Source organism: Acinonyx jubatus, chromosome A1 (assembly GCF_027475565.1).
Source record: "Acinonyx jubatus isolate Ajub_Pintada_27869175 chromosome A1, VMU_Ajub_asm_v1.0, whole genome shotgun sequence".
Lineage (NCBI taxonomy): Eukaryota > Metazoa > Chordata > Mammalia > Carnivora > Felidae > Acinonyx > Acinonyx jubatus.
In genome coordinates, this window is record NC_069380.1 from 134,264,872 (window position 1) to 134,290,934 (window position 26,063).

At 38.3% G+C, this 26,063-nt stretch overlaps 4 protein-coding genes across 16 annotated transcripts in view; 2 read left to right on the forward strand and 2 right to left on the reverse strand.

Moving 5' to 3' along the window:
• The window catches only part of CDK7 (cyclin dependent kinase 7), an 87,509-nt gene extending 78,011 nt beyond the window's left edge, over positions 1–9,498 (forward strand). For 2 of the 3 annotated variants that reach the window (XM_027040477.2, XM_027040478.2), the window contains exon 12: positions 9,379–9,464. In XM_027040477.2, the coding sequence (XP_026896278.2) occupies positions 9,379–9,449 (71 nt within the window). In that variant the 3' untranslated portion in view covers positions 9,450–9,464. Of the gene's footprint in view, positions 1–9,378 lie in introns of all 3 variants that reach the window. The other variant, XM_027040510.2, reaches the window with a different exon arrangement.
• AK6 (adenylate kinase 6) lies at positions 1,975–18,346 on the reverse strand. 5 transcript variants are annotated; one of them, XM_053223674.1, is made up of 6 exons: positions 18,054–18,325; positions 16,122–16,214; positions 6,546–6,604; positions 6,300–6,445; positions 2,978–3,029; positions 2,148–2,281 (listed from the first exon to the last, which is right to left on the reverse strand). In XM_053223674.1, exons 1-5 carry the CDS (start codon positions 18,184–18,186, stop codon positions 2,996–2,998), a joined length of 465 nt encoding a protein of 154 aa, XP_053079649.1. In that variant the 5' UTR covers positions 18,187–18,325; the 3' UTR covers positions 2,148–2,281; positions 2,978–2,995. The 5 variants fall into 5 exon arrangements, with proteins under 5 accessions (XP_014930056.1, XP_014930057.1, XP_053079636.1 ...); XM_015074570.3 differs by lacking the exon at positions 2,978–3,029 and having other exon boundaries at positions 1,975–2,281; positions 18,196–18,346; XM_015074571.3 differs by lacking the exon at positions 2,978–3,029 and having other exon boundaries at positions 1,975–2,281; positions 18,159–18,316.
• Positions 14,376–18,207, reverse strand: TAF9 (TATA-box binding protein associated factor 9). Of its 3 annotated transcripts, none has more exons than XM_027040526.2 (3): positions 18,159–18,207; positions 16,122–16,214; positions 14,376–15,328 (listed from the first exon to the last, which is right to left on the reverse strand). In XM_027040526.2, the coding sequence occupies exon 3, from the start codon at positions 15,309–15,311 to the stop codon at positions 14,514–14,516; it is 798 nt and encodes a 265-aa protein (XP_026896327.1). In that variant the 5' UTR covers positions 15,312–15,328; positions 16,122–16,214; positions 18,159–18,207; the 3' UTR covers positions 14,376–14,513. The 3 variants fall into 3 exon arrangements, with proteins under 3 accessions (XP_026896327.1, XP_053079625.1, XP_053079629.1); XM_053223650.1 differs by lacking the exon at positions 18,159–18,207 and adding an exon at positions 18,054–18,101; XM_053223654.1 differs by lacking the exon at positions 18,159–18,207 and adding an exon at positions 17,099–17,440.
• A 140-nt stretch (positions 18,347–18,486) lies between the features above and the next one.
• RAD17 (RAD17 checkpoint clamp loader component) overlaps positions 18,487–26,063 on the forward strand; it is a 38,852-nt gene continuing 31,275 nt past the window's right edge. For 2 of the 5 annotated variants that reach the window (XM_053223576.1, XM_053223590.1), the window contains exons 1-4: positions 18,487–18,644; positions 19,890–19,993; positions 22,935–23,189; positions 23,721–23,804. In XM_053223576.1, coding sequence (XP_053079551.1) covers positions 18,629–18,644; positions 19,890–19,993; positions 22,935–23,189; positions 23,721–23,804 — 459 coding nt within the window. In that variant the 5' untranslated portion in view covers positions 18,487–18,628. Of the gene's footprint in view, positions 18,645–18,698; positions 18,903–18,959; positions 19,107–19,889; positions 19,994–22,934; positions 23,190–23,720; positions 23,805–26,063 lie in introns of those variants that run through there. The other 3 variants (XM_053223583.1, XM_053223585.1, XM_053223580.1) reach the window with 3 other exon arrangements.

Genomic DNA, 26,063 nt, shown 5'->3' on the forward strand with positions numbered 1-26,063 from the left:
CCTACGTCTACACAAAAACCTGTATACAAATGTTCATAACATAATTCATAAGACCCAGAAAGGATAGAACCCAGTTGTGCAAATGATGGAATGGATAAACAAGAGGTGGTACATACAGTGGAATATTACTTGATAAAAAGGAATGAGGTACCTACTGGTAGAGGCTGCAATATGGATGACCTTGGAAACAATATGCTAAGTCAAAGAAGCCAGACATAAAAGGCTACATATTGTATGATTCCATTTATATGAAATGCCCAGAATATGCAAAACCATACAGACAAAGTAAACTAGTGATTCCAAGGGACTAGAAGGGAAAAATGGAAAGTGACTGCTAACAGTACTGGACTTTTTCTGGGTGGGGTAATAAAAATGTTACATATGGAATTAGATAGTGATGGTTGAAGTATGATGATTACACAATCTTGTGAGTATAATAAAAGCCAGCTAGTTGTGCACTTTTTTTTTAAGTTTATTTTTTGAGAGAGAGTGCAAGTGAGCAGGGGAGGGGCAGAGAGAGAGGAAGAGGAAGAATCCCAAATAGGCTCTGTGCCATTTAGCATGGAGCCCAATGTGGGGTTCGAACCCACAAAATGTGAGATTGTGACCTGAGCTGAAACCTAGAGTTAGACACTTAACTGAGCCACCCACGCACCCAATTATGCACTTTAAAATGACAAATTTGGGGGCACCTGGGTGGCTCAGTCAGTTAAGCGTCCAACCCTTCATTTCGGCTCAGGTCATGATCTCATTGGCATGAGATCGAGCCCCACCCCATGTTGGGCTCTGCACTGGGTGTAGATCCTGCTTGAGATTCTTTCTCTCCCTCTCTGCCCCTCCCCTGTGCTCTCTTATTTTTTTTTTTGTTTGTTTTAAAGGTTTATTTATTTGTTTCTTTAGGGGGGCAGGGGCAGAGAGAGGGAGACAGAATCCAAAGCAGGCTCTAGGCTCTGAGCTGTGAGCACAGAACCCAACGCGGGACTTGAACTCACAAACCACGAGACCATGACCTGAGCCAAAGTCGGACACTTAACCGACAGAGCCACCCAGGGCCCCCACACTCTCTCTCTTAATAAATAAACAAACAAGTAAATAAATAAAAATTTTAAAAAACACATAGAATTTTATCTTAATTTGAAAGAATAGGGAGGTCTGTATGAGATGATATACTCTCCAAAATACATTAAATGAAAATAAGAAGATACAGAAGAGTGTATATAATATGCTACCACATGCTTAAAGCAACTAAAGTACACAAACATACATACTTAGCAGGCATAAAATCTCTCCAAAAGAGACTTAGGAAACCAGAAACATTTCTTCTTAAAGGGAGGGGATCTGGGGTGGCTGAAGAATAAGGGGTGGCCTGGAAGGGAAACCTACCTTTCCAGGATACCCTTTTGTACCTTCCAGTTTTTGTAGAGTATAAGTATTACCATTTCTTTGTGTGTGTGTGTGTTTGTGTGTGTGTGTGTGTGTGTTTATTTGAGATGGGGGAGGGGTGAGCGGGGGAGAGGGGCAGAGAAAGAGAGAGAGAGAGAGAGAGAGAGAGAGAGAGAGAGAGAGAGAATCTTCAGCAGACTGCACACTCAGCATGGAGCCCTACACGGGGCTCAATCCCATGACCCTGTGATCATGACCTGAGCTGAAATCAAGAGTCAGAAGCTCAACTGACTGAGCCGCCCAGGAGCCCCTGTGTGTTTGTTTTTTAAGCAAAGAAATAAAAATGAAAAACTCTGATGTTTTATCTTCAGTCTTAACTTTTACTTTAAGGGATCACTTTTACTTTATTCTGCAATGAACTTAAAAGATAGCCACCCATGTGGTCAGATTTATTTATTCTTTAGCTGTTGAAGCATTTAAAATGAACAGTTTTTACTATCAATCCTTAATGATATTATACATACTATACTTGAGACTTTTGCTTTCTCATGGAGAAAGAAAGCCCACACATAAACCTTTAGGCCATCCATCTATTAGTCTTGCAGCTCAATTTTAATAAAAAAGCTTTACCGACAACTGGACAATTTATTCAATATGGCACAGATATAACAAGAGTGGTTGTAAAGTGGCTAGTAGTCTTGTAAATCAGGAGCTATGATCCTTAATCCACTGCTCAATCCACTTCAATATCTGATTGATGTTATCCTCTAGATCTTCTGGTTTATTGCTGGGCAGCTGATGTACTATTTCTTCCTTGTAGGATGCTAATGCTTCTTCATAAAGAACTTGAAAAATTTCACACTGAATATTATCTTTTAGTTTCTTCTCATTATAACCCCTGGAAGGCAATGAGAAGATAAAAAAACAGCAAAATGAATGGCATTAACTGGAGTTTTACACAAGAGAAACCGGACACTTTTAAATACATGAAATATCATGCAAAAATACTTCTTGTAGTCTATTTATTTAAATAAAATAGACTGGCACCTGTGAATATGAGACTTTTTTTTAGTTATTTATTTTTTTGATGTTTATTTATTTTTGAGCGAGAGACAGAGAGTGAGCAGGGGAGGGGAAGAGAGAGAGGGAGACAAAGAATCCGAAGCAGACTCCAGGCTCTAAGATGTCAGCAGAGAGCCTGACATGAGGCTCAAACCCATGAACCATGAGATCATGACCTGAGCCAAAGTCGACTGAGCCACCCAGGTGCCCCAATATGAGACTTTTTTAAATATATAAGGTTTATTGAGAGACAGAGAGAGAGAGCATGAGCAGGGGAGGGGCAGAGAGGGAGAGAGAGAAAATCCTAAACAGGCTCTGCACTGTCAGCAAAGAGCCCAAATGCAGGGCTTGATCCCATGAACTGTAAGCTCATGACCTGAGCCCAAGTCCTATGCTTAACCAACTGAGCCACCCAGGTGCCCTGAGAGGCTTTTTTGACAAGAAGTTAAAACTAATATCCAATGTTTAGGTTTGTCTTAATTTCATCCCCCAAAATTTGTCATCCATTCCATTAGCAAACATATCTACCTACCTCAAGCCAGATATTGAGCTATGAGATAAATAAGAAGTGTAGAGCTTTGGTCCTAGATTTCAAAAGAAATTAGAGGAATTAAGATATAGACAGATAAAACAACAAGGTAGTGTATAAAAATGAAATACTTATGGGGGGCCCCTGGCTGGCTCAGTGGATGGAGCATGCAACTCCTGATCTTGGGGTTGTAAGTTCCATCCCAGTGTTGGGTGTAGAGATTAGTTAAAAAATAAAATCTTAGGGGTGCCTGGGTGGCTCAGTCAGTTAAGTGTCTGACTCATCGTTTCAGCTCAGATCATGGTCTCACAATTCATGAGATTGAGCCCCACGTTTGGCTGTGTGCCAACAGTGCAGAGCCTGCTTGGGATTTTCTGTCTCCCTTTCTTTCTGCCCTGTCCCAGCTCACACTTGCCCTGTCTCTCTCAAAATAAATAAACTTGACAAAAAATAAAAAATAATATTAAAAAAAATTAAATACTTATGAAAGGAACACTATATACTAATTGGGTACTTGATCATACAGATAGATGTATCTGTGCTTTACCAATTCCAAAGATGTAAAAAAAAATTAACTTACATTATCTTTAGGCAGATATGTAAATTAGCCAACTAATTAATTAGCTAATGAAAAAGATTTTTAAAAATTCATATTAGTTCAACCTTGTAACAATCAAGAGTAAATTGAATTACTTATGGGGTGCCTAGATGGCTCAGTCAGTTAAGCATCTGACTTCAGCTAGGGTCATGATCTCACGGTTCGTAGGTTTGAGCCCTGCATCTGGTCCTGTGCTGACAGCATGGAGCCTGAAGCCTGCTTCAAGTTTTGTGTCTCCCTCTCTCTCTGTCCCTCCCAGACTCACACTCTGTCTGTCTCTCTCTCAAAAATAAACATTAAGGGGCGCCTGGGTGGCGCAGTCGGTTGAGTGTCCGACTTTAGCCAGGTCACGATCTCGCGGTCCGGGAGCTCGAGCCCCGCGTCGGGCTCTGGGCTGATGGCTCAGAGCCTGGAGCCTGTTTCCGATTCTGTGTCTCCCTCTCTCTCTGCCCCTCCCCCGTTCATGCTCTGTCTCTCTCTGTCCCAAAAATAAATAAATGTTGAAAAAAAAAATTAAAAAAAAAATAAATAAACATTAAAAAAAATTAAATCGAACTACTGAAGGATGATTAACTGTATGAAAACATAACCAACAGAATGAGAGAAAATTTTTGCAAATCATATATCTGATAAAGGATTTGCATCTAAAATACACAAAGAACTCTTATAACTTAATTAAGAAGGAAGCATAACCCAATAAAAAACTGGGCAAAGGGTCTGAAGAGCTATTTCTCCCAAGAAGACAGACAAATGGGCAATAAGTACATGAAAAGATGCTCAATATCATTAGCGATCAAGGAAATGCAAATAAAAACCACAATGAGATACTACTTCATACCCAATGGGATGGCTACAATGAAAAGACATAACAAGTGTCCACGAGGATGTGGAAATACTAGAGCCTTCAAACACTGCTCTTAGGAAGGCAAATTGGTACAGCCACTTGGGCTAACAGTCTAACGGTTCCTCAAAAGGTTAAACATGGAGTTTATTTTATTACCCAGCAATCTCATTCTTAAACTTCATATCCAAGATAATTGAACACAATGTCCACATAAAATCACAGGCACAAATATTCACAGCAGTATTATTTACAATAGCCAAAAAATGGAAAAGACCCAAATGTCTATATTCTGGTAAGTGGATAAAAACGAAGTATTGATACATGCTGCAATATAGATGAACTCTGAAAACATTATGTTAAATAAAAGAAGCCAGACACAGAAGATCATGTACTGTAAGATTTCTTTTACATAAAATGTCCAGAACAGGCAAATCCAAAGAGACAGAAGGTCAATTACTAGTTGCCTAGGGCTAGGGGACTGAGAGGAAATATGGGGAGTGACTGCTAATGGGCACAGGTTTTTGGGGAGGAGGGAGACAATGAACATTTTCTAAAATTGGCTGTAGTAACGGATGCATAGTTCTGTGAATATACTAAAAACAAATGTGTATACCTCTAATGGGTGAATTGTATGTATGTGAATTTAGCTCAGTAAAGCTGTTATTTTTTTTAAGGTGATTGATTACTTTGTAACTTTTTCAATGGCTAAAAACAAGACAAGCTCTCTCAAATTTTTTCATATCTTAGTCTTTGGCTATTTATATAAAACAGAAATCTTTTTTTTAAGATTTTATTTTTAAGTAATCTCTATACCAAAGGTGGGGCTTGAACTTACAACCCCAAGATCGAGCGCAGAATGCTCCACTGACTGAGCCGGCCAGGTGCTCCAAAACAGTAAATTTCTTCTACAGATTTTAAGTAATCTCAACACCCAATATGGGGCTTGAACTTAAAACCCTGAAATCAAGAGTTGCATGGTCTACCAACTGAGCCAGCCAGGTGCCCCAAAACAATAATTTTCAATAAAAAATTTAAATTGTTTGGTTTGCAGAAAGGAATGTACCATATGGTCTCCATTACTTCTCTGTTAAAACACTGTTAATGTCTTTTCTCTGCCTAAAAAAGACGATTACGGTTTTAGGTCTAGCTCCAACTTTCCCCATATATTTGCTACTATACTCCTTGGTGTAAGGATTTTACAAGTATCCTATGCAGTGATGGTTAGTCAGAGCTGACTACTGTCATTGAGAACTACGAATTCTAAACCTGAACTCAGGGAAACTTTTGAAGCGTTCCTTCTGAGATTGCCCCATAGATCCTCTAGAACCTCCATTTTCCTACAGCTTGACTCAAAAGACAGTGGAAAAATGTTTCCCATAAAAATTCCTCTTTTTTGTTTATTCTGGATTAAGTCTGATGCTCTCTTGGAGGGACCAACTCAAAATATATTTTAAAGGTTGGAAATGTTGATTTATCTTGTCAGTTTTTCATAAACTTTCCCATTCATGTTGTGCGGATACTTTGAGTGGGTAATGTACATTCAGGAGTCAGAGTATGTTATTGGCTTGGTTGTTTTCCCAGGAAGGTTTTACATTAAGGAAACATCATGACTAAATAGAGTTGCTGTGACAGTATATTTTATTTAATGAAACTGTCAGTTGCAGTATTCATTTACTCAGTTATAAACTATTACCTGTGTTGTACAAATGCATCTTTTTCTCTTAGATTCAGAGCGTTGGTACCATACGGACTTGGTTTATAATGAGAGACCAATAGTCACATATTCGAAAGGAATCCTTTATCATGGTTGTACTGGCTAATTTCAGGAATCTGAATAAAGGGTTATATCATACTTTAAGAATTCAGTGTTTTTCCTTTCTTACCTTGTTTCAAGTCTTTTGTACAATACACTGTTATCTGCTCGCAGCACAAAAACTATGTGAAACCAGCGTTCAGGGAAGAAATCACAACCATGGTAATCAACAATAACTCCACCTTCACTCATTTGGTTTTCTAATTCATCAACTACCTGTAAGAAAGGGACAAAAAGAATGCTGCTTTTAAAAAAAATGAGGTCAACTTTCCTATTAAATTTTTAGGAGTATACTTTATAAAAAACTTGTACTTACTCTATCTTCATCTAAAATGGGGCAATCATACTCTTCATCATAGCCATCATATAACTGCCCTAAAAGAGATTTACACTGGCTTATTAAACTAGTATTTTATAAGTAACTGTCAGTAACTTTCAATTAATTTTAGACTTTAGGAAAGGAAATATACCATCAATTACTCTTTGAGAGACTAGAGAGGGCACTAACACACAGCAGATGTCACACGGACACCAAATGTAAAGAGCAATGCTGATTAAATCAGAATTTTCCCTCTAGGTAAAATTTTAGCTATCAAAATTGAAACCAACTAAAAAAAATGAATGATTTCAGAATTTGTGGGATTAATAGAAAAGGACTGCATTATTTTTGTTAAGCTATTTGGTGGGAAGAGGGGACACAGGGATACAGACACTCGCACACATTAACAATAGATTATCAAATATTTTAGGCTAAGGAGATGGAACTTAGTAGAAGCAACAACAGTTTCTCAATTCTAAAAATGAGCCCTCAGTCACACAGGTCCCATCTTCGTGGGGTCTGGGAAAGGAGAGTCAGTTTGACCCAAGTGCTCCTGAACAGTATTTTTACTTCTAGATTTCCAGGATCCTCAAAACCCATGGGTCGAATAAACATTTCAGGAGGCAAAACAAGAATGATGGGCAGTTATAAAGAAGGCAGATTTAAATCTCATGTAAGAATTTCCCAACAAATCAAAGCTGGCTTTCAAAGGAAGTCTTGCTTTAGAAGGTGAGACATAATCCTATGCTCACCTAAATCTCTAAGAAATATGTAATAAGGCTTAGACCATTCTTTGAGCCATGTCTAAGAGCATGCTATAGTCCTCCCACATCTTTCCCTCCAGTATTTTGGCCCAGGTTGAAATTAGTTTAAAATGAGCATGAGTTCTGAATAAAAGGGTAGTTCTGAGGGTCAGTGGGAGGCACAGAGACAGTTGCAACTTTTTGTCCTGCCAGGACAGTGTATGGACTCATTCTGGCCATGTGAGCACCTCTCAAGCACCTCCCTGTGTCATCTGCTTCCTTGGATTACTGCGCAATTACCAGATATTCTAGCTAAAAAAATTAAACTGTCTTGGTATTGGGAAAATTGGATAATGATTTACAAATAATCTAAATCCTGTATACTATAAATTGGATTAAAGAGCCAATTGTTTAATTCAAAGACAATTAGTGGAAAATTTAATCTGTAAAGGAATGATTCATTTGAGTTTGTTCATTTTAAAACACATAAAGTGCTAAATCTCTGTTCAGTGAAAAATAATGTAGCAATAAAAACAACTACTGGGAGAAATTTTTGTAGTAGGACAAAGGCCTGAAATGTAGATTACATAATGACCTTCAAAATCAAGATTAAAAATACGTACCTTAACCAAAAAGAATTCACACACAATGAAAATAATTAATAAACATACGATGAAAAAATGTTGGACTTTCCCAGCTATTAAAGAGATATAAATTAAAATTACCCTTTTTATGCCTGTTGCATTAATCATATATGTATATAATAAATTGGAAATGTATTTCAAAAATAATTTTAGGGGTGTCTGGGTGACTCAGTTGAGTGTCCAACTTCGGCTCAGGTCATGATCTGATCATCAGTTCATGGGTTTGAGCAGTGCGTCCTGCTCTATGCTGTCATCATGGAGCCGGCTTCAGATCCTCTGTCTCCCCCTCCCTCTGTACCTCCCCACTCACACTCTCTTAAAAATAAAGAAGACATTTAAAAAATAATTTTAAAATTAAAAATGTCATACCCATTCATAGATTTCCTCTACCGTTTAATTTCTAGCCAGAAAAAATTTTAAGTGATAAAATAAACATTCAACAATAGGAAAAACTTAAATCTCGGTTTACTAGTTTGATGAAATATTATGTAATGAAAGTTAAGAAAATAAATATTAGGTAGTATTATGTAGTATGGACTAGGTCACACATGATAAATGCTTATGACACAAAGGGTAAAACATAAAAAGCAGAATTCAAAGTTGTAATAGGGCCAAAGATCAGAAATACAAAAGATGGAAATAAATTAGGATTTGGAGTACTTTTTTGGTGTATTATTTTTACAATGCCACAAAATCTAATACCTACTGTTGATTCCATACTATGTAGGAATCTGCAGTAGATAAATACTGAGGTTCCTTCATATTTTAAATCCTTAACTCTAAAGACTAGTGAAATCGTTAAAAAATATGCTATCTAAAATAGAGACAACCACTGCAATATTGAGTCAGAATTAAAGTCTTTATACCGCAATGCTGAAATGCAGGATTTCTTAAATCATGTTAATGTAGTTGAATAGTGTAATCCAACCTTTAAAACATTCATTTCAAAAAACACCTATCAAATACCTACCACGTACAAGTGCCTGTAGGGATAATAAGGATTTAATAATGAGCACAATGACCAAGAAGGCAAACGTAGTCTTTCCCTTAAAGAGTTTACAATAAAATTAGAGAGGACAAAGTAACCTGGAAATTATAATAGGATAATACTTTAAAAGTGGAACATTAGGGAAGGCTTCCTGGAGAAAGTGACTTTTAAGTGGAGACTTGAAGCAGGTACCTAGGGAAAAAAGGTAGGGATGACTATTTTCAACAGAGAAAAACAATATTCAAAGGCAGAATTAAGAGGGCAAGACTCAAGGGAGGGAAAGTTTCTTAGACTATGTATAAAATAGGTGATAAGGTCAGGTAAATTGAGGCCAGATCAAAAAGGGTTGCAGAGTTAGACGTAACCTAAGGCAAAGTAAAATCATTAAAACATTTTAAGCCTGAAATGACAGGATCAATTACAAATTTTTAAAAATTATTTTGGTTTCTCCATAGAGAATAAGTTAGAAGGAAGCAAATCCAGAAACAGGGATACCAGATCAAGGCTACTGCAGAATTTTAGCTGAGTGATAATTATAACCTGTACCATAGGGAATGGAGAAATGGATTCTAAAGTTCATTTTAGGGGCGGCTGGGTGGCTCAGTCAGGTAAGCGTACAGCTCTTGATTTCACCTCAGGTCATGATCTCATGGATTGTGAGATCAAGTCCTGCATTGGACTCTGCACGGGCAGAGCAAAGCCTATTTGGGATTCTCTCTCTCCCTCTCTCTCTCTGCCCCTCCCCGGCTTGTGCTTGCTCTCAAAAAAAAAAAATCCTTTAAAGTTCATTTCAAACTTCATGGGGTCCCTGGTGACTCAGTCGGTTGAGCATCCAACTTTGGATCAGATCATGGTCTCTGAGTTCGGGAGTTCGAGTACCGCGTCAGGCTCTCTGCTGTCGGTGCAGAGCCCACTTGGCATCCTCTGTCCCCCTCTCTCTGCTTCTCCCCCACTTGTGCCCTCTAGCTCTTAAAAATAAACATTAAAGGGTGCCTGGGTGGCTCAGTCAGTTGAGTATCCGACTTCGGCTCCAGTTATGATCTCACGATTCATGGGTTCGGGCCGTGTCATGCTCTGTGCTGACAGCTCAGAGTCTGGAGCCTGTTTGAGATTCTTTGTCTCTCTCTCTCTCTAGCCCCTCCCCTGCTCATGCTCTGTCTGTCTCTGTCTCTCAACAATAAATAAATGTTAAAAAAAAAAGTTAAAAAAAAACATTTTAAAAAAGTTCATTTCAAATTTCTGAAAAAAACGGAAAAACGTATGCTACTTTATTATTTTTTTATGTATGCCACTTTACAAAGTTTCAGTTGGAAGTCAAATTTAGAGCTAAGTACAGGATCCTAATCTAGAAACGATAAAAAAGCTTGAATTGATTAACCTACCAAAAGCTTAGAAAATTCAATTTTCTCAACAAAGTTTTATGATTTAAAGTTAGTTGCAGAAAACAAATTGTGGGGCCAAAGTTAAATGGCTTAAGTTCTTACCTCAAAAGATCTTCCTACCTGTTGTTAGTCAAGCAATAAAATCATTACATTTTAACTGCCCTCCTAGAGTTTATACTCACATGAAAGCTGTTCTTTAATGATGTTGGATGCTAACTATTTCGTTGCTATTGCCAATATTTAAAACATTTTCAGATTTCTTACTTTGTCCTTTTTTTTTTTTTAAGTAAGCTCCATGCCCAATGTAGGGGGTGAACTCACAACCCTGTGATCTTGAGTCCCATGCTCTACAGACTCAGCCAGCCAGGCAACCCCTCCCCAACCCTGATTTCATACTTTGAAAAATTTACATTTACCTCAATCCAACAAGAAGCTTATAACTGTAATGCAATTAGTACAAGAAGCTAATTGGTTTAGAAAGATATAGTGCTTTGATACCTGACCTTTTATGTAGAGAAAAGCACAATAAATCCTACTTAGAGGTTAGTGAGCACCAAAGATGTGACATTTGAGTTGGGTCTTTCTCTCTTTTTTTAAGAATCTCAAGCACAATCCACGCTTAGTGCAGAGCCTGGCGCAGGACTCCATCCCACGACCCTGGGATCATGACCTGAGCGGAAATCAAGAGTCAGCCACTCAACTGAGTCACCCAGGCGCCCCCCTTGAGTTGGGTCTTTTAAAGAGTTGTTTAAAAGGCAGATTAAAAAAAAAAAAAGGCAGATAAGGGCATCTCCAGGTAAAGAGAACAGTACTTGTAAAGACCTGGAGGTCAATTTCCAGTGAGGAACAAGCGCACTGTGCGCAGAATGAAGGGAACCTAGGGGAGTGGCTGCAGGTAAGGCTAAAGGTAAACTCAAACAAGTTCATAATCCATACATTACAGATGATGGACTTTATCAGAAAAAGTTCAAGTCTTGTTTATTCCCTCTCCCTCTTCTTTATGAAGGACATAATAATGGCATAGAAGAGGAAAAGATACTAAAGAGTAGGAGATTTAGGAGAAATGAGCTTGAAAATAGGATAGGGATACCATAGGGATTTTTCAGGCAAACCACCAAGATTTACGGGGCAAGTGGATCTGTGTTAGCATGTTTGTGTTTCTATGCGAGGGGAACAAGAATCAAGCATGAGCAAGTAGTCAGGATTTCAGAGCATGTGCTTCTTAAATGTTTTAGTTTGTGAAAAGGTCTGGCAACTGTCAAGAAGGTGATTACCTTTAGTAGGTGTCTAGAAACTGGGATCTTGAAAAAAAAATTTTTTTAATGTTTATTATTGAGAGACAGAGACAGAGCATGAGCATGGGAGGGGCAGAGAGAGAAGAGGAGACACAGAATCCGAAGCAGACTCCAGACTCTGAGCTGTCAGCAGAGCCCGACACGGGGCTCAAACTCACGGACTGTGAGATCATGACTGGAGTTGAAGTTGGACACTTAACTGACTGAGCCATCCAGGTGCCCCGAAACTGGGCTCTTTTAAAAGGGAGTAACTAGTCCAGAGTGAATGAGATTACTAAAGGGAGGGGCAAAACTACAATACAGCTGCAGTGAAATTATGGGGGAAGATGTGTATGTAGGAGGATCACATGCAGACTGGGAGACAGCAGTGTTGGAGGGGCCACCAGGGAGGTTAGCTTCAGAGCCTTCCAGGGGTAGCTTCCAGTGGAGGAAAAAAAATGGGATAAAGAGGTTAGAGCGGGGATAGCAAGCGTTTTCTGTAAAAGGCCAGATAGCAAACACTTCATGCTTCGTGCGCTAGTCTTCAGCTAATGTGGTTTCTATAAAAAACAGCAGTTTGTCAACTCCTGGATTAGAAAGAGATCAAGATTTTAAGTGCTGAGGGCTCAGCTATGCATAACAATGTTCCAAATGGACCCAACATTAATAGAATTATATCACTTTGTCTAGACATATGGGGATCCTGGGGTTTATGACCAGAGGCTGAAGACTGATAAACTTGTGGCAGGAAAATTAAGGACGCTGTTAAGTAATTAAGTGATTGCATAAGGGAAAGTAAGAATCTGAGACTGGAGTAACAGGGTAAAAAAGCATTCTTAGCCATACCATATTTAGGACTCCCCATTTTATTAAGCTTAATTCCTTACCTAATTTTTCCTACCTTGGTTCCACATGGCATAAGTCTCTTACAAATGATATAGCAACTCAACAGGTTACTAGAATGGCAATAAATTCTATTTAGACAGATTTATTTAAAACAAGTGGGTTGTTTTTGGTCTTACTGCTTTATAGCAGGGTTCTCAATCTCAAATACTGACGTTTTGAGCTTGATAATTCCTTTATGGGAACGGAGGGTTATTCTGTGAAGTGTGGGATGTTCAACAGAATCCCTGGCTTCCACTCCAGTCCTGACTACTGAAAGTATTCAGAAATTGCCAAAAGTCCCCTGAAAGGCAAAAATCACACCTAGTTGGGAACCACTCCTTTACAGATGATTACATGGTTTCTCTTAAAATATATCACTATTTGAGAAAAATGAACAGGTAGGGGTCTCAGTATATTTTCTAGTTAAGATTTTCAGATATATTCAAATAGCATCTGTAGAAAAGAACAATCTGGTACATTATGAAAAACCCTATAGAGTACTTTATCTAACACCATGTTAAGAGAGACCAGAAATCCTTTATCCGGCGTTATGGGAGAAGTGGGGGAACCCAAGGCTTAGATTCTATCTTATGAAACAATCTCATCAATAAAATACAGAGGACATTTGGGACTATATACTCCATTAGGTGTACATACACTGGCTAAAAGTGTTGAGTACAAGTACACCAGGAACCAACTGTCTAGTGTTATTATTCCTCTCATACTATTTGTGATAAATTATATAGCAACTTCATTACATTTAGAAATGTTAAAGTCAGTGGGTAAGAGAAACTGGAAGACTGAAACTGACAACTGTATGGGACTGTGAAATCACTTGTCAAATTCAACAGGCAAAGGAAGAAAACCAGATTTTATATAGGTATAAAATGGGGAGACTGACTAGCCTTGTACAACAGCAAATAAATACCTAAATTTTATGAACTATAAATACCAGACCTGGATTAAAATATCACCATGAGTGACATCTGGATGGCTCAGCAGTTAAGCATCTGATTCTTGGTTTAGGCTCAGGTCATGATCTCATGGTCATGGGATGGAGCCCCACATCAGGCTCCAGGTTGAGTGTGGAGCCTCTTTGGGATTCTCTCTCTCCCTCTCTCTCTCTCTGCCTCTCCCTTAGTTGAGTGTGTACACACGCACTCTCTCAAAACACTGAAAAAAAATATGAGCATGATACTTATAGCATCAAGAATATGACAAAGCTAAGATGTACAAAACTGACCTGCAAAAAAGGATACTGGGGAAAAAAAGATATTGCGGGGGAGGCAAGTGAGCAAGGGGCAGAAAATCCCAGGAGCAGCAGGAGCGGGGGGAGGGGGGCAGGAAGGGGGAGAGAGAGAGAGAGGAGAACATGGGGCTCACCTGAAGCAGGGCTCATGCGACATGGGGCTCAAGCTCACCAACCATGAGATCATGAGCTGAGCCGAAGTCAGATGCTTAAGGACTGAGCCACTCAGGTGCCCTACTGGAAAAAATTTTTTTGCAATTTTAAAGTGGAACGATAATGGGAGACCCATCAAAGGTCCTTAAATACAACCAAAGAGATAAAAAAATGGGACCTAGGAAGAAGTTAATAATTGACAGATTATTCATCAAAACAGATGAAGTGGTCTCTCCAAAAGAGACATAGTTCTATGAGAGTGACTTATACACTAGGGATCATACTGTGGTCTAAACATCTGAACACACCAGAAGTAACACTCTAGTGGTAATGAATAGGCCACAACAACTTCAAGTTGTTTTAAGGGTTATTCCTGTTGGTGACACAAAGAAAACTGCTTCTAAAAACATAATTGCCAAAGTACCAACAAAGTGATGAACAACTTTATTTTTTACACTTGAAGGCTGATGAAAAACCATTACTAATCCTATTAAAGAAAATCCAACAACTCAGAGAGGGTAACTATATTTACTCATTAAATACAATTTACATGTTCTACAACACAACATGAAAACACCCAGCATGCATGTTTAATCTCAGTACAATGGATTCAAGACCAAGTACACGTTACAAGCATCAAAGCTAGATTACAAATTATCATAGTCATCATCATCGTCGTCATCATCATCATCATCATCTTCTCGTTTTCTTTTCAATGCATTTGCTGATTCATTGGCAGTATTTTGTGATGACACCATGTTAGTGGTTATAAGAATGTTCTTGGACCCAATTAATGATGGATTAATTAGAACATTCTGAACTGCAGATGTTGCAGGAATTGATGCTTTTACAGTTGGGGACTGTGAAGTGGGCATCTGTACTGTAAACCTTTGCCCTGTGAGGGACATTGGAGTCCCTACTTTAGTTGACACAGACATGGTTTGTGGGGTTGGCGTGCCAAGTGTGGGAGTACTTGGTCTGCTAGTAACTGAACCAACACTTAACCGCGGAACTGTTATTCTTCCCGCAGAAGTAGATGCTTTTTTTTGTAAAGACTTAAGTCTATAGTTTGGAGCAGTCAAGCAATATCTATCAGGTGGCAACCTGGGGCCTGAATATGGCTTGATTAAGGGCAAAGGAGTTTGATTTCTTTGCCTTGCAATATCTAATAAAAAATCTCTTGGGGGAGGAGAGGTAAAAGACTGATCAGCACGACACTGGATTGCTAATCGCACATCATCTGCATCAACAGTAGCTTTCTTAGCATGGCTTGAATAAATTTTTGCATCATCTAGAATTGTGGTCACATATCGGAAGGCAAACTCCAACATCTGATTTATAACTCTTGGCTCATATTCTGTAATCCCCATATCCTTCAGGATTTGTGCCATCATCTGTGCATCTTTCGGCATGCTCTTGGGAGAAGCCATCTTGCCAGAATCCATGATATCCGTTGATCAGACTTTAGATCATTTGAAAAAAATATGTACATTAGATCAAACCTGAAATAGTTACTTTAGTAGCAACTGTCAGGAACTTTCTAAATTTTAAATACTGTTAAAATTGTGAAAATATATTTAAAATTTCAAATATTAAATCTTTTTAATTTTAATGAGGCACACTAAAAGTCCCCTTTACTTAAATTTATGGAGTTTCCACCCTATCCAAATCATTACAGGATATACAAAAATGAAGACACAAATAAGGGAGTGATAAAAGGCTGGGGGGAAACGGTAAAATAAATAAAAACATTTATCACTTCAGAATAATGTTCACTTGTGTGCAGGCATGCAACTATCAAATGAATCTAAGAAAAAAAAGAACAGTCATGTCCTACTGAGTTCAAAATAATGTGTCCTTCCAGTGAGAGCAATATACAGATACACTTAGTAGTACCCACACTTTTATGTGTTTGTCCATCTCAAAAACATTCTCCCCAAATCCCATCTCTTCATGGAAACATTCCCAATTATTACCACTCAAAAAAAAAAAACAAAAAAAAAAACCCCAAAACAAAACACAACAACACAAAACTATTGGCCAAGAGGGCAGGGGAGGATGGGATGTAACAGTCAAAACAACCAGAACACAGTATTATACACTTATTTTCTCTTTCTATGGGTCCTCAACAGAGCATCAATTCCTTAAAAGCACTCTCTGCTTTTTGTACCTCTCACAAATATAGTAGTAACTCCATTATCTACTCTCTTTAAAAAAACCAAAAAAACAAAAACTAGCACCAAAGTATCCCTTACCTTCTCGAGCTAAATCACCCACATTAATGTATTTCAGTCCTGATCTTGATGCAAGTTCTTTGCCTAGGGTGGTTTTTCCAACCCCTGGTGTACCTGTAAGACAAGCCACAGAAGAATACTGTTCATAAAATACTTGTTAGACTTCAGCCACCTATCTACCCTTCTTAAAGTGCTTAACAACTGAAATGAAAAATTTCCTAATTAGCAATCCTCTGTGAATTACTATACACTATGACCTAATCAAAGTTACTTAAAGCCTGCTGGATAGCAGAATCTTGCCAAGTATATCTGATCTATCAGGAGTAAGGCTTGGGTGATTCTGATACCAATTCACAGACTGCCTGCCACCATAACAGATACTCCAATAATAACACTAGTGATCTCAAATTACCATCATTTATTTGCTTTCATTTTTAAAAAAGAAATTATTCATGGAAAAAATTTAACCAGTATGAGGGACAAATCTCATTTCCACTACTGGCTCCACTACCTCTTCCTTAGAGGTAAACACTAAAAAGCAGTTTCTTTTATCTTTCTCAAGAAATCCTACCGCATATGTGTTTGTGTATACACATGTGTATTTATATATATGGCAACCCATATATATACACATATGTGCATATGTATATATATATTACATATGTATTACACGCATTTTTATATAATAAACACACCATACGTTCATTGCCTTTCAGATAAATAGCAGTACTAGGCATTGTTCTTCACTTTTCCTTTTTTTACATCTATTTTATTTCAAAATAATCAAATGTGTAATTTTCAGCTCAGAACAGGTTAGAGCCAGTGAAGTTATAAAACTTGGTCATTATAATAATTAAAGATAACAGAGACAAATCATGCCTCCGTTTACAGGACAAGAACTTTTACAACTCCAGTGTAATACACCAAGTTTGAACCCTGGACTATCCTGTGTTTGTTTGTTTTTTCCTGGACTACTGTGTTTTCCATAAAATGTTCACCTTTAGGTTTTTGACAGTACGGCTGGATACTAAAATACCAGGACCCTGGCTGACCCCAACAGTTCAGAAGTTGTAGTGTCGTCCCCTAAGGAATCATAATAGGTAAACAGATTACTATCTGTAGCTTTCAAAAACTGACAAGACGTGGGCGCTGTCAACAAGATTATGTTTTGTTAAATAATAAACTTCTACTGCTTTGTTGCCAGGAAGAGCGTCTCAATTTTTGTGTTCCAACACCATCTACACCCATTTGACTTTTGCATGAATGCCCCAAGATGCTATTAACTACAATTTAATAAACATTTAAACAGCTAACAATAGTCTTTAAAATCATAATGCGAAAGTTCAGTAGGCCTCCCGTATAACAAACGCCCTGCATACGGGTACAAAGACCGAGAAGGGGCGAATCTATCATCCCAGGAACTTTAGTGCATCTAAACAAGAGAAACGATCAGGGATGCTCAGTAGGTGCCTTTTCTTTTTGAAAGGAAAAAAAAACCAAACAAACAGAAAAGAGCTTCTGACGCTAACTCAACGTACACAGCAAGTTAACCAAACTATGTCACAAATATCCGAACCCTTTTACCCAAAAGTGATTATCAGACACCAAGGAAAATGAAACATGGCCAAGAAAGGCCTAAGGACGAGGCATCCAGCATTAAATACAAAATGACTGCCTTACATTATCTCGCTTAAAACTCTAAACACAACCCTACCAAAGAAAAAAATCAACAGCCATTTTACAAACAAAAACCAGATTCCCAAAGATTCGGCAGAATCAGATTTCTTGCCAGAAAAGGGACCAGGACAGGTCTCTCTCTCTCTCTCCCTACCTCACCGAGTGACCTCAGGCCAAAAGAATAACGTTCCCCGCCCCCACCCCGCCTCCCGCAACGGTCGGAGGACCAGGTCTAGAGGCCGGGACCACAGCCACGCCGCACCGCCCTCCACTAGCCTCGAAACACCGAACGGCACGGCACCCTTTCTGGCGCCCGACGCCCCACAGCACTCAGGTCCGTAGCCTGCCCGCAGCCCAGCGCCTCCCCGCCGCGCGCCTGACCGGTGAGCAGGATGTTCGGAAGCAACATGGTCCTCACCGCGCTGGCTCTGGGCGCCTTGGCTCACGCACTCTACGCACGACAGGGAGGAGCTGAAAGGGGCGAGCTGCGGCAAGCGCCAGCGGCCTCGGAGTTCTCGAGGCCCTGCGCGGCGCTCGCGGCCCATCTCTACCGCCTAGTCAGTGAACATTGGTTACCTGGCCTTCTATAGCACGTTTTCAGTGCAGTGTCCCAGGCTGGGGCACAGGTCAGGTCCGCGTTTCGGGTCAGGCAATGCGGTAGATGCCTAAGTCACAGGCGCCGTTGGCGGCCGCCCTTCTGCCTGTGTCGCGGAAGCGCCGACGGGTCTAAAAGGTCCCCGGGAGGCGGGACCTCTGAGAGGCTCGGCGCTGAGCCCGGGTAGGGCCAGGTGGTTGCCCTTTCCGCTGGTGGAGAGCTTGGGCTCCTCCGCTCCTCTCCGCCCACGAGGGGGATGCAGCTCCCGGAAAGTAAGGCCGCCGCGGCTGCGGCTGTAGTATATATATGTTCTAGAGACTCGAACCCATCTCTGCCTTAACGCCTCCCCGAGCTCTCTTCGCTCCTCCTCCCGACCTGCCCATCCCATTTGGAGATGAGAGGGTGGGGGTGCAGAACTCTGGCCTGGGGTCGGGGCAAGCGAACGCATCTCGGCTGATTAGTAGCTTTGACGTTTGACGAATGTCTGGTCTTAGTATCTCCCCGCAGTGTGTGTGGCGGGGGGTGGGAGGGTGAGTAGGCCAGAAATATTCTTGAAGGTCTTTTCTACTTCTGACGTCTCATTTCAGGAAACTGGCATCCACCATCTGGGACAGTTACTTTTCTTTTTTAAAAGAGGTAATTGTCAGTCTTGTTTCCAAAGAGCGACCAGAGTCCTGATCGTAAAAACAGTCTGCATCTTTTATTTCGACCTGACAGCTATATTTATCCAACAGGTGTTTTTTTCCACCTATGTATCTCTGAAACTCCAAAGCAAAAACCTCTCTAATTATGAACAATTTGTGTGTGTTGGGGGAGGGGGGATGTACAGTTAGTTTTATCGTGTATCGTTTACACATATAAACTGTGTACATCCAAACCATAAAGCCCAATACACTTTCCAATTTATAAGTTTGCAGACCTTAAACTTTGCTTCTAGCTAATTTAAAATTGGTGAATTCACTAGTTTATATAAACATTAAAGAATTATTAAAGTCAGAAAATACAGTGTTACCCGCAAATTTCCTAGTATGTTCAATTAAGGAAAACAGTTACAGTTATTATACAGTTAGATTTAAACTCTTTTTCCAAAATAAGTGGAAGTATGAATTTGTTATATGGTCAGTTTTTTTTTTTTAATTTTGTGGGGAAAAAGAACCTGCAGTGGTAATTTAAAATGAAGGAAATTTTAATTTTCAGCATAAGAACACAAATAGAATTGTCTGATTTTTTTTTTTTTTACTGACAAAATGTGAAGTATGTGTTTTTTTCTGTTTTCTCTAATATATTATTGAGTACATGTGAAAGACAACGCTTAACACAAGTAGTTTATTTGACATTGTTGTAGTAATTGAAAGTACACTTTGTTGTAGCATTTTGACTTCGTTATATGTATTTGCTATGTTGTCTTTCACTAGTTTTTGAACTTCTCTTATACTGTTGATTACAATGGTATATGTCACCATATCTCTATTTTACAGTTTTTCCTATTTTGAAATTTTTTTCTTTTTTTTCTCTAGGTGAAGTATACTTTAATGTACTACAGGTTGTATACTACGGATGGGAACTATTAAAGTTTATAATGTCAAAAACTTTTCTTAGACCAAAGGTATCTTCCACAAAGGTATGACACACTAAAATGGCCATGTAATAATTGTCCAAAAAGAATGGTAAATTTTGTGTATGTTCTTAATGACTTATTATTGCCATCAAAGTAACAATGCCCAGTATGTGATGTAATTAATGATCTAAAAATTGTGATAGTAAGTTGTGAAGTGACTAAAACCACAATTTTAAAAAAGTGATTATAATCTCAGTTGCAAAGAAAAGCCTGAAAACTCTTAAATGAAAGGTCAGTAGAAGAAAAAGAAATATATGAGTCTTAGTTGGTGTTAAAGTGTAACAACAAGCCGTGCCTCTTAGAAACCTTAGTTCTCACTAAGGCTAGTGGGCAGAGTAGGATGGGGGTCAGGTTGTATCATACTCATTTGCAGGGTACCTATTTTCTAGTGGTGGGTCTTATTTTTCTTTGATCTTAAATAAGTGACTAAACTTTGCTCTTTCTCAGTCTTTTTTTTTTTTTCCAGTAGATGGGAGTCCACATTTATATAAGAAATAAAACTGTAAATTGTATAAGTAACCTGCAGATCAGAACTATGAGATCGGGGTGCCTGGGTGGCTCAGTTTTTTAAGGCTCTGATTTTGATTTCGGCTCAGGTCATAATTTCATGATTTGTGAGTTCAAGCCCTTGAGTGAAGTTCTCAGTGGCAGTGTAGAGCCTGCTTGGGATTCTCTTTCTGCCCCTCTCTCTGCCCCTCCCTTCCTCCTGTGCTCTCGCACAGTCGTTCTTTCTCTCTCTGTCTCTGTCTCTCTCTCTCAAAAATAAATATACATATAAGAAAATAGAATTACGGCGCCTGGGTGGCCCAGTCAGTTAAGCGCCTGACTTCAGCTCACATCGTGATATCATGTGGTTTGTGAGTTCGAGTCTGCATTTGGGCTGTCTGCTGTGAGCGCAGAGCCCATTTTGGATCCTTTGTCTCCCTCTCTCTCTTCCTCTCCCCTGATCTCAAAAATACATAAACATTAAAAAAAAAAAAAAAAGAATTGCGAGATCAGATTTGCTATCAAAAGGTATACTATAGCAAATGATATTTTTACATACTCTTAAAATACAAGAAAAGAGCCAAAATTGTAGTGCCACTAACAGTCTTGGAGAAGAGGAAATGAATTAGGTGGCTATGACTGAATTTTTTTCCCACAGGTCTTCATTCCTTTACCCACTGGTGATAATATTCCTAACTTTTTGTCCTTAAAGTGGGAGTGAAGTGTGACTTTCATTCCTAAAATACTTCTAAATCTCAACTTGCATTTCCTTAGCATTGTCTAATATGTGGTACACAACTATGGCTGAGTATTCAATGAAAATGTACCCTAGGTTTCCCCTTGTTAGCCAGCCAGGGAATTTCAAAAGCCAGTACTAAGCTAGGTTTTTCTAGATTTACACTGTAGGAATGTTAACAAAATTCATCTTAAAAATTTTAGTTACTGGGGCGCCTGGGTGGCTCGGTCGGTTAAGCAGCCGACTTCGGCTCAGGTCATGATCTCGCAGTCCATGAGTTCGAGCCCCGCGTCGGGCTCTGTGCTGACAGCTCAGAGCCTGGAGCCTGTTTCAGATTCTGTGTTTCCCTCTCTCTGACCCTCCCCCGTTCATGCTCTGTCTCTCTCGGTCTCAAAAATAAATGTTAAAAAAAAAAATTAAAAAAAAAATTTTAGTTACTAAAAAGAACTTTTTAATACTCCCAAATACTTTTAGGTTTTTTTTTTTTTTAATGTTTGCTTATGTTTGAGAGAGCGCAAGAGCACACAAGCCAGGGAAGGGTGGAGAGAGAGGGACACAGGATCTGAAGCAGGCTCTGCGTTGTCAGCATAGAGCCCTTCGTGGGGCTCGATCTCACGAGTGTGAGATGATGACCTGAGCCGAAATCAAGAGTTGGATGCTTAACCAACTGAGCCACCCAGACACCCCTAAATATTTTTTTAGGTTTAAATTGCTTAATTCGTCATTTTTCTCTGTGTATCCTTACAAAGGAAAGTTAATGATAAAGGGAACTGTAGAGAGACCAACAGTTTCTAGAGACCAGAAGCACATGAAATAGAACTCACTGATTTTCCTGTTCTATTATCCCAATTCTGTTTTCCTAGACAAATCTAAGAAACAGATCATCCTCCTTGGAAAGCCTGCCTCCCTTTATTGAAAATAGTATTTGCTTTACAGGCTAAAGAGAAATATAATCAAGTCGTAATTAGAAATTATTCATAGCGGGGTGCCTGTGTGGCTCATTCAGTTGAGCATACGCCTTCATCGCAGGTCCTGATCTCACGGCTCATGAGTTGGAGCCCCACATTGGGCTTTGTGCCGGCAATGCTGCGTCTGCTTGGGGTTCTCTCTCTTACCTCTCTCTCTCTGAACCTCCCCCACTGGTGCTTTCTTTCTCTTTGACAATAAATAAACTTAAAAAAAGAACAAATTATTCATAGCATCAGGATTCTTAGACTGTACCTTCATAAAAGTTAAAGCTGATAAGGATTATTTGGATCAGTATGCAGTGGTTCTTAGTTTGTGAATGTATTAATCTGGTCAAGGCAGAAGTATCACTCTTCTTATGGTTAAAATATATAGATTTTAACATTCTATTTCCTTATTTAGTTTTGCTTCTTTTTTGGTACTTAATTTTAATATTCTTGTTTTAGTCTACCAATAAGTTTAAGAATAATCAGTCTATTCTATACTGGGAATATTGTAATTAGTAAAAAGAATTACGTTTGTATTCTATATTCCTTTAGATGGCATTCATCATTATCCTGGTTAAGTGGACAAGTATACATTTGTACCTAGCATGAAGTAAAAAAATAACTAATAGATATAAAGCCAGATTTACTTAAAGAATTAAGTTGTGAGATTTTTGTTTGAGATATTGCAAGTATATGAATATATTTTTTGTAGCTTACTTACATAGGGAATAGAAGCAGAAAATATAATATTTACATTTCTTTTTTTCAGGTAACAGATTGGGTAGACCCATCGTTTGATGATTTTTCAGAGAATACAGACATCTCTATTACTGCCACATCGTTACATGTGAATAACGCAAGTCACAGAAGAAAAAATGTGCCTTCCAGATTAGAAAGTAGCAGATTTCCAGCTAGAAAAAGAGAAAAGCCACTGTCTTCAGGACAGATTTATGGTCCAGAAAATTCAAAAGACTATTTATCTGAAAACGAACCGTGGGTGGATAAATACAAACCAGAAACTCAGGTACTAAGTAGGATACAAACAAGTGTACATAATTTAATTTCAGGAAGGAGAGGAATGTGCATTTTCAGATGATTACTCATAAAAATCTGAATGAATGAATTAGAAAAAAACAACAGTTCCTAGGTTTTTTTTATGTTCCGTTGTTTAGCATTTCTCAAGTTCTTCCAAAGTTGAACCATTGCTTATTTGTCTTAGATTTAATTTAACGCAACATAGAATTGATCTGTTTATTTTTTTCTTAAGTATAACACCTCCCTCTGTTTATTCCCTTCCCAAAATGTATTTGAGGATTTAAAAAAAATTATAAAATTCCAGACCTGCTCCAAATTTTCATAAAAAGGTATCAGCGTAAGAACGGAATTTTTCCATAACAATATAAAAAATTAAGTGTAATAACAAAGACTTTTAGTTACCTCATGTGTTACTTGTTTGCTAGTTTTTTCATTAAAAATGCTTAATTTAGATTAATGTGTACTAATGTACCAAAAATCCTTGGGTTAAAATTGTTTATTTTAAACTTGAAATTTTTAGCATGAACTTGCTGTGCATAAAAAGAAAATTGAAGAAGTTGAAACCTGGTTAAAAGCTCAAGTCTTAGAAAGGCAACCAAAACAGGTAATTTGATAAGAAATGTGTTTTAAAATATATTAACATCAAATGTTTCTCCGATTTATGGTTGATTGTAAGAAGTTAAACTTTTAGGATGACATTGTTCATTAAGTCCAGATCACATACATTAAAAGTCTTTGGTTTACTGCTTCAAGTTTTACTAAAAGACTCAGACTTTGAGTTTTCTCCTTTACTTATACCTCTTTCTTCCACTTATGTCCTCGTAAGTCATCATAGAGCATAATAAACCGGTTAGGGTGCTAGCATATTTAGCATATCTGATCATCTCATGCTGAAGCAAGAGGCAAATTACTTACTAGTTTTTGTACTAAATATAGCCTGAAACAGTCATTCATTTTAAGGCTAATTTTTTTGTTTCACTTCCTAATTCTGTAATTACTCTTGGCTTCCAAGCTAGAATATTCTTTCTCTCTCTCCTTTTTTTTTTTTTTTTAAATGTTTGTTTATTTCATGAGAGAGACAGAGTGTGAAGAGAGGAGGGGCAGAGAGAGAGGGAGACACAGAATCCGAAGCAGACTCCAGGCTCTGAGTTGTCAGCACAGAGTCCGGTGTGGGGCTCGAACTCACAAACCGCGAGATCATGACCTGAGCCAACCGACTGAGCCACCCAGGTGCCTCTCTTTCTCTCTTTTTTTAAACTTACTTTTTTTGAGATTTTTTCAAATATAAAGGAAAGTAGAATAATAAATGACTACTCATACGCCCATAAAGTACCCGTCATTTTCACTCTCAAGTATTTTAAAGTAAATTATAGATAAGTGACATTTCAGTCAGATTTTTAGAAACATCAGTATGCCTCTTTTTTTTAAATAAACATTTTCTTAATTAACTATATGTACCATTACTCTAACAAAATTAGTTATAATTCCCTAATGGTATCTAATGCTCATTTCATATGCACATTTATCCATTTGTCTCCAAAATGTCATTTACAGCTGATTTGTTACAACGAGGATCTAATCAGGGAACACCCATTGCATTGGATTGTTAACACCTCTTAGGTCTTTTAAAATCTAGAACAGTACACTTCACTCTCTCTTTTTCTCTAAGACATTGTGAAGAGACCAGGCCTGGTGATACGCAGAACTCTCACATTCTAAATTTGTCAGATTGTTTCCTCTTCATGATGTCTAACTTGTTCTTCTATCCTGCATTTCCTGTAATCTGGAAGTTTGAATTAAGGGCTTGATTAGACTCAAGTTGAACATTTTTGTAAGAATATTCTGTGTTGTATGGTGTATGTTTTATGTTGTACCATATGAGAAAATATGTTTGGTTTTCCTACTGTCTTTGATGTTAAGTTTGATCACTAAATTAAGGAAATGATAGTAAAAAATCTTCATTGTGAGAAAAGTTTCCCTTGCAACTGCCATATAATCTATGGGGAGAAAATTTGACAATGTTATATGTCCAGTTCCCCAGCAGCCTTTCACCAAAATGCTTTAGCATCCATTTGCAGTCTCTGCCTGAATCAGTTTACTTTGTTAAGATTGCAAAATGGTGATTTTTAGATTCTACTTTTCTATAATTGTTAGCTGGCAGTTTTCTATACAGAAGTTTGCCAGCGTTAATTGGGGCTATGTAACTACATTTAAATACAATTCCAATTGGAAACACAGGATAGATTTTAATGGATTGCCTTTAATCTTCAACTTTGAGATGAAGGGGTTTGTGTTTTAGTTGCCTCCAGTGGTAACAGGTCTTTCTTTTTTGAATTGAGGTTTTTTTCTGTCTGGTCTGTGGATCTAACCATTTGGTTTAGTGTTGAGATAATGTATTTAAGGTGGATTTGTAGTGTCAGCATTGGTATTCCTCTGCTGGCTCAAAAAATCTCCCCTCTCTCTTTTGTGAGTACAGATTCTTGGGCAGTTTCCCTGACACACTTCTTACATCCAGGCATTTTCTTAGCTGGGATAATATTTATATCTTTTTAGTGTTCACTATGTTGTCTCACTTACCAATACTTTGATAATGTAAACATTATCATGTGCTAAACCTACTTGTGTTACTGTTAATACTCTAATGAACTTAGGTATGTGTGTGCATATGTTGGTATTTTGGAAAATATTTCCTCTACAATTTTAAAAGCTTCTTCCCTCTAAGAAGTTAGAGTGTTACCAATCATACACTCTTTATTATACAAAAGTCCAATGGTGTCAGTAATTACAAGACATTTTTATTCAAAAAAAAAATTTGGTGACTTCTAGATTTTTCTGTGAGCAAGCTAAAATTATTTTTTCTTAA

What these genes read in the sequence shown, in the direction of transcription:
- TAF9 (XM_027040526.2), bottom strand. Translation starts at nt 15,311, where the DNA reads ATGGATTCTGGCAAGATGGCTTCTCCCAAGAGCATGCCGAAAGATGCA.
- AK6 (XM_053223661.1), bottom strand. Translation starts at nt 18,186, where the DNA reads ATGTTGCTTCCGAACATCCTGCTCACCGGTCAGGCGCGCGGCGGGGAG. An exon ending in GTGCCGTTCGGTGTTTCGAG is followed by an intron (nt 16,215 to 18,053) that starts GCTAGTGGAGGG and finishes CTTGTCTTACAG; the next exon opens with GTACACCAGGGGTTGGAAAA. An exon ending in CCATTTTAGATGAAGATAGA is followed by an intron (nt 6,446 to 6,545) that starts GTAAGTACAAGT and finishes CCTTTCTTACAG; the next exon opens with GTAGTTGATGAATTAGAAAA.